Here is a 7,292-nt window from a genome sequence, read left to right as displayed (position 1 = left end):
TCTGCCCCTTGTCTGGTTCACTGCTGCTCGGGGCCTGTCCCTGAGGAGTGGTTCAGAGCTTCTGATATTCAGAAGAGTCTGGTCCGGCCCCTCCATCCAGCCAGTAAATTCTTGAGGCCCAGGGCCAGGCCTTCGGGGCTGAGGGCTCAAAGCCCGGCTGTGGTTCCTGAGGGCTTGTAGCTCACTTCCCTGGCCAGGCTGGAGCAAGGGACTGGGGCATCACTGGGCCCCACATTCTAGAGAAGCCAGTCAGGAAATCAGAAAGGGAAGAAAGCTGAGCTGCCGTCCAGAGAGAAGATCCAGGTCAAGAGCCTTCTGAAACTAGAGACACCTTGGTCCCAGCCCCGCCCATCACAGGAATCCATTTCCAATGGCTTTTGCGGATGCAGGTCTGGCGTCTCCAGGAGCTGGCTTGGCTCTTCTCAGGTTCGGATCCAGGCAGGCTCTGAGACTGGGGGAGCAGGGGGAAGAGAGTGCAGGGCAGGGGGCAACCCCTCAGCCCCTGCCTCAGCCCTCCCCAGTCCCCCGGCCCCCAGCCTTCAGCTTCTCCAGGGTTCTGCTCACGGTGGACAGGCTGCTACGGGCTCCTGTGGGAGAGACCAGGACAGAGTGGCTGAGTGGACAGATTATTGGTCAGAACCTCCCAGAGGGACCTGGGGTCAGAGAGGATAGAATGGGGAGGGAGGGAGTCTTGGGGGGGCAGCCTGGTTTAAAGAGACATGGATGGTCAGAGTAGCCCTTCAACAGGACAGCAACATGGTGTGGGAGTTAGAGGCAGGACTGGGGGCTGACGGCCTGGTTTCTGGCCCCACCACTTCCCGGTTGAGTCTCATAACCTCCCTGGGCCTCAGTCAGTTCAGTTCAGTTGCTCAGTCATGTCAGACTCTTTGCGACCCCATGGACTGCAGCACACCAGGCTTCCCTGTCCATCACCAACTCCTGGAGCTTGCTCAAACTCATGGCCATCGAGTCAGTGATGCCATCCAGCCATCTCATCCTCTGTTGTCCCCTTCTCCTCCTGCCTTCAATCTTTCCCAGCCTCAGGGTCTTTTCCAATGAGTCAGTTCTTTGCATCAGGTGGCCAAAGGATTAGAGTTTCAGCTTCAACATCAGTCCTTCCAATATTCAGGACTGATTTCCTTTAGGATGGACTGGTTTGATCTTCTTGCAGTCCAAGGGACTCTCAAGAGTTTTCTCCAAAACCACAGTTCAAAAGTATCAATTCTTCGGCACTCAGCTTTCTTTATAGTTCAGCTCTCACATCCATACATGACTACTGGAAAAACCATAGCTTTGACTAGATGGACCTTTGTCAGCAAAGTAATGTCTTTGGCTTTTTAATATGCTGTCTAGGTTGGTCATAACTTTTCTTCCAAGGAGTAAGCGTCTTTTAATTTCATGGCTGCAGTCACCATCTGCAGTGATTTTGGAGGCCCCCAAAATAAAGTCTCTCACTATTTCCATTGTTTTCCAATCTATTTGCCATGAAGTGATGGGACTGAGTGCCATGATCTTAGTTTTTTGAATGTTGAGTTTTAAGCCAACTTTTTCACTCTCCTCTTTCACTTTCATCAAGAGGCTCTTTAGTTCTTCTTCACTTTCTGCCATAAGGGTGCTGTCATCTGCATATCTGAGGTATTGATATTTCTCCCAGCAATCTTGATTCCAGTTTGTGCTTCATTCAGCCCAGCATTTCTCATGATGTACTCTGCATAGAAGTTAAATAAGCAGAGTGACAATATACAGCCTTGATGTACTCCTTTCACAATTTGGAACCAGTCTGTTGTTCCATGTCCAGTTCTAACTGTTGCTTCTTGACCTGCATACAGATATCTCAGGAGGCAGGTAAGGTGGTCTGGTATTTCCATTTCTTTAAGAGTTTTCCACAGTTTGTTATGATCCAAACAGTCAAAGTCTTTGGCATAGTCAATAAAACAGAAGTAAATGTTTTTGTGGAACTTTCTTGCCTTTTCAATGGTCCAACAGATGTTGGCAATTTGGGCCTCAGTTGCCCCATTGTATAAAGTGGGGCTAATTATAGGACCTGCCTCATATGGCTGTTCTGAGAATGAAGCAAATCAACATATGGAAAGTGCCTGGAACAGTGTCTGGGATGGAACCTTTTGCTGAGTGCTCAGCATCCTACCGTGGGCGGCAGACACTGGGGGCGGGGGCACCTTTGAGAAACTCTTGCCCTGGAATTTTCCAGTGTGGTGGGATGGAGGAGGAAGGAGATGCCCAGTTTCGGGTACCAGCTCTGAGAGTTGGATTCCACTATGGGAGAGGAGAGTGAGAAGATGACCGGATATTGGGCTGGGGGAGGGAGGGCAGTGTGGTGCTGTACTGGGCCTGACAGAGAAATCTTGGGGACCAGAGGGGCTGAACTCGCTGGGAGCAAGAAGCATCTTGACTAAGCTTGTGGAAGAACTATGCAACACTTCTGCCTCCCTGTGATTGGAGAAGCCCTCTTTGCACTTCCATCATGGTGGCTTCTCTGGGCTGTGTATCCAGAGGGGAAGGTGGAAGGTAGACTCTGGAATTTCTGGAACTTACCCTCTTTATTTCCATTGGTGCTGGATCTTCCCTCCCCATGGTCAGCCCCTGGCTGGGGGTGGATTCTCAGGCTCCCTGTAGGATGAGAGCACCCCAAGCCCTGTGGTTACTAAGCCATTCTCAAATCAAGTCCAGCTACAGGAAGGGAAGTCCTTCCGGTTGTCTACTCCCCATCCTGGCTGCTGTCTTTGCTCCACTACTTCCTTTACATCTCCCACATGATCTGCGCAGATTTGGGGAGGGGAACAAAGGTGGAAGAAATGGGCCCTTGAAGGAGAAGACAGCAGATACTTAAGGAGGTGGGGGTCCTAGGGAGAACTGGGGATGAATGTGTAGGGCTGACGAAGATGGGAGCACCTATGTGGGGAGCTGAATGAGGTGAGGAGCTATCCAGGGTCCTGAGGTCTCAAGGGAGCTAGAGGGTCTTCATGGAAGCTCAGGGATGAAGTAGGGTTATCTGGAGATCTCGGAGGCTTTGGGGAAGAAGAAGAACTTATCAGGGGAGATGGGGGTTCCAGGTGTTCTGAGCCGGTTCAGGGACTTAGTGGAAGGCTGGAGTCTGTGTGCAGTCACAACAATGCCTACACCACACACACACACACACACACACAGCATCTCTAACACACGCAGCCAGTACAGTCACACATGTGGGCTTGGCTGCACTGCACAGTGGGCTGCAGACTTACACACAGAGGGTCTCACGCAGTTCTTGGCGGAGGTGGGGATCGGGGAGAGGACTCACCTATCGTGGGCAGGATGTGGTCCAGGTTGAACCGAGACTTCAGGAAAGGGTAGGCCAAGATGAGGAGCCCTAAGAAGAGAGACATGGAAGGGTTCCATGGTGAGGAGGGAGCCTGTTTAGGGCGAGCTGTATGAAGCTGGGGCTGGGCTATGGGTGTGCATGGGAGCAGCATGAGTGAGCAGGGTTGGGACTGTGGGTGTGTGAATGTAGCCTGTGAGTGTGTGCGCCAGTGGGGGGCATTCCCCAACATCCAGCCCCAGGAGGGGGTGGGGAGCAGTGCCTTTGGGGGAAGGGGCTACTGGCTGTGAAGGCCCAGGCTCCTGGCTCCACCCTGCCCGGGCGATGGCAGGTTGGTTTCTTCCTTCCTCTGCAGCTGGAAATGGGCCCATGGCACCCCCCAGCTCTGGTTCCCCACCCTCCCCTAGGGCTCCCAAGGGCAGGACTGGAGGCTCCTCAGTGAGCTGGGGAGGGGGTCGCGGAAGAATGGGTCCTGCTCTGTCACTCCCAAGGTTTTGGCCCCTGGCCTGAGTTCACAGGTGCAGATGCCAGAGCCCACTGACCTGGTGCTTCTGGTTCTGCCCATGCCCCGGATGGTGGAGGGGATGTGGGATTTACCTAGCACCACTGTGGGGATATCAGTGGGCCTGGCTCGGACAGACAGACAGATGCCTGGATAGACAGATCTGCTATGGCAACATTCCAGGAAAGAAAAGGAAACCCTTTGTCTGAGCTGGATCCTGTCAGGGCTCAAGGGGGGGTCCCACAGAGACCTCTGTCCTTCTCTACCCACCCCCCACCAACTCATCCGGAACAAGCTTATGAGTCCTAACACTAACTCAAGAGCCCAGGGCTTGGGACTGGGGAACCGGAGCAGGAGTGGCCTGAGAGCAGTGTTCACCAGCTCCTGCTCCACGCCTTCTCACCCCTGCAGTGTGCTGTGGGAATCTCACCCCAGCCTCTCTCTCCCTCCCTGTACCCCTGATGGCTGCCTTGCTCACACCTCCAACTTCTATCCTCCCCAACTGATTCCTGATGACCCAGCTCTTCCCTCCATTTCTTGTTCACCTGGCTGTGGTCCCCTCACCTCCCCCCCCACGCCCGCCCCAGCTCCCTCTCTGAGCCCAGCACCTTCTCACCCAGACCAGCAGCGCCAATAAAGATCCCGCCCACGGCAGCTGCAGCTTTGGAGATGGAGACGCCGATGATGATGCTGCCAGCCACGAGGCCGAGGGCCACGCAGGCCAGCTGCAGGCAGCGGAAGTCTCTGCTGCTGATGGGGATGTCCATGCAGGCCTACCCAGGGCACTGCCTCCACCAGCGGAGCCTGTCCCCGAAACAGCTCTGGAGGTCTCGGTCCTCTTGGATGTCTCCTTGCTGGAGCTTCACTTGCAGGAAGAGAGTCTCTGGGCAGTAAGATTCTGGGCTGCTAACCTTTGGGTTTATCTGCAACCCTATCCCACCACAGTCTCAGGGTCCCCACCTTGAGCGAGGATCTCTCCCAGGTCACCCCAGCTTACTCTTCTTCCCCTATAGGCCCCTGAAGCTGGAAGCCACTCTCAGGATTCCTGCCTGACCACATCCGGCCTTGGCTGCCAGAACTCTGGAGAGCTGGGCCTGCGCCCCGGGGGTTCGCCTGCCAGTCTCCTCTCAGGAGAGCTCCGCCTGAGCTCCCCTGCCCAGGACATCCTGCCCCAGGTCCCTGGAGCCTGCTTGGCTGCCACTGAGCTTCAGCCTATTAAAGTTTAAAGCAATGGTTGCAAGGGGGAGGGGGCCCAGAGGACCAGGCTTCCTCAGAGATGTAGGCAGCAGGAGGTGCTGAGTTATTCATGAGGTTGCAATGTGAGTTGCTGCCCACAGGCCCATGAGGGCAGTCAGCCCAGGTTCCACTGTGGGTCCTGGAAGGGGCCGGATGAGCCGGTGGCTTCATATGGGGCTCGGCAGCCAGAGATGTGAGGACTCCTGGCCGCATGCTCAGGACCCACTCTGCTGCTCCTTTGGTTGGAGGTGAACCCAAGGCCCCTGCTTGGGGACTTGGAGACGGGGACCTGGAAGGAGACCTGGGTGAGGAACAGCGACAGGGCCAGGAGGAGGAGAGGGGGAGGGTCCTTCCATGTCCACTCTTTACCCCCACGTTGGCCCTCTCTGGGCCCCAGGCAGGGTGAGGATGGTCTCTTGTCAAGTAGGTTCCCTTTTAGTTGCAGAGGGCTGAGAAGGGGAGCCCCTCCAGCTCCCCTTGGGGTCCTTGGCGGGGAGGCTAACAGGAAGGAGCAGTGGTGGGGGCAGGGTGGGAGGAGGGGTTGGCAGGGGCCGGGTTATCAGCAGCCGGGATCTGGAGATTGGCACGAGGCTGGCGCCTCCTGGCCTCCAGGCTGAGCTCTGTCCGGCCTGTCTGACCTACTTGCAGGATCCACCAAGTGAAGATCGGGCAGCGGTAACCCACTGCAGCCTGGCCCAGCCCTGTCCTGTACCCTGGGCCAGCCCTCAGCACTAGCTGCATTCTCTGGCCCTTTATGGATCACCACAGTTCCCGGGGTCCCATCACCAGCCCCAGTGGCCTCTCTTTGGATCGCCTGTCTCTCCCCTCCATGTCTACCACCTGACATAGCCAGACCCAAGGTCTCTGGCCTCCTCCTGCCTCCACAGCCCCTGGCTGCCTTCTCCTCTGTGGTCCTTCTGCTGAGTGTATGCATGGCTCCTGCCACCTGGAGACCCCTCATCCTGCAAGACCCTGCTTGGGCAGCCCCGGCTCTGAGGAGCCATTCCTGACGGCAGCTGGGTGGTCACGTCACCATCAGTGAGGGCCACCTGTCCCTATTCTCTGCCTCTTCTGTAGACTGTGAGCCCCTTGAGGGCAGGTTCAGGGACTGAGCGCCATTGAATGGCTAGAGGGCACCTGGTGTGGGCTTCCGGACACAAGGACATTGCTCAGGGAGGTCTCAGACCTGCACAACCATCTCGGATTGATCGCAGGCACCATGGGAGCTCTGTCTTTAACTGGAGGCTTTCCTGGTGGGGATAGAAGCCTGGGAAGACCAAGGTCATCTGACTGAGCTTCAGCAGAGGGAAGGCCCCGCCAGGAAGCTGGAGTGAGACCTCGGCAGGGCAGGTGTGAACTCAAAGGTGTGGAGAAAGGAGGGTTGACCACAGAACACCGAGGGGCCCCTGAGCCATGCTCCTGGCCCTCGTTTGGGGAAGCCCCTGGGGGTGGGCATCTCCAGCCACAGCTGCAGCTGCCAGCACCCCCTCTGCCTCTCACCAGGATGAGGTCTGGTTACTCCTCTAATTAGGCATCAAATGACGGCCCTGTCTCTGTCACACGTAACTGATCCCCCACTGACTAGTTTTAGAAAGAGCCATCAAAATAATTGTCCATGGAAATGTGTTCCTGAGACATCAAGCTCTGGGAACCCGAGCATCCCCTACAACGCCCTTGGCCTCCATTAAGTGTTTTCATAACTCTGGCTGGACGAGGCCTGTCCAGCTCTTCTCCCGTTGTCAGGCTGAGGGTGATGCGTGCACGCCATCAGCAAGACAGCGCTTTGGTTCCACGTCTCTGAGGTGGGAGCCTCGCACTGTGGGCCTCGCCTTGCTCATCTGGTGAATGGGGATGGGGATGGCAGGGGAGTTGGGGGTGCCTGTGCATTGCGATTTTCTGATTCCAGAACACTCTGGTCTATAAAAACTGGAGACAAGTTCTAAATTAGAGATTTTCTTTGACACTGTAAATCCCTCCGGGCAGAGAGGCAGAGCAGAGACTGTGGAGGAGTGACACATAGAGCCATCCTCAGCGACAAGATCACAGAACCTCCCAGCTCCTCTCCAGAACAGATGGGGACGAGACACGGGGAGGTGGACGGACAGCCCAAGTCCACAATGGATTCTGGTGTCCAGCTTCCCTGCTCAGTTGGGAAGGGGGCCAGCACATCTCTAAATTGTTTTCTCTGAGGTGGGACGAATTGGCAACCCCACCATCAGCGGGAGACATTGTGTTCAGAAG

The 7,292-nt window shown here is 55.9% G+C and overlaps 1 protein-coding gene across 1 annotated transcript; it reads right to left on the bottom strand.

The window, feature by feature from the left end:
• Positions 1-507: 507 nt before the first annotated feature.
• On the bottom strand, positions 508-4,582 carry KNCN (kinocilin). The gene is made up of 3 exons (XM_055586976.1): positions 4,432-4,582; positions 2,554-2,628; positions 508-587 (listed from the first exon to the last, which is right to left on the bottom strand). The coding sequence occupies exons 1-3, from the start codon at positions 4,580-4,582 to the stop codon at positions 508-510; spliced, it is 306 nt and encodes a 101-aa protein (XP_055442951.1).
• Positions 4,583-7,292: the final 2,710 nt, after the last annotated feature.

Source organism: Bubalus kerabau, chromosome 6, assembly GCF_029407905.1.
Source record: "Bubalus kerabau isolate K-KA32 ecotype Philippines breed swamp buffalo chromosome 6, PCC_UOA_SB_1v2, whole genome shotgun sequence".
NCBI classification, from domain to species: domain Eukaryota; kingdom Metazoa; phylum Chordata; class Mammalia; order Artiodactyla; family Bovidae; genus Bubalus; species Bubalus kerabau.
Note: the sequence above shows the minus strand (reverse complement) of the source record. Positions and strands in the feature narration are given on the sequence as shown.

What these genes read in the sequence shown, in the direction of transcription:
- KNCN (XM_055586976.1), bottom strand. Translation starts at nt 4,582, where the DNA reads ATGGACATCCCCATCAGCAGCAGAGACTTCCGCTGCCTGCAGCTGGCC. An exon ending in TATTGGCGCTGCTGGTCTGG is followed by an intron (nt 2,629 to 4,431) that starts GTGAGAAGGTGC and finishes CTCATCCTACAG; the next exon opens with GGAGCCTGAGAATCCACCCC. An exon ending in CACCAATGGAAATAAAGAGG is followed by an intron (nt 588 to 2,553) that starts GTAAGTTCCAGA and finishes TCTCTCCCACAG; the next exon opens with GAGCCCGTAGCAGCCTGTCC.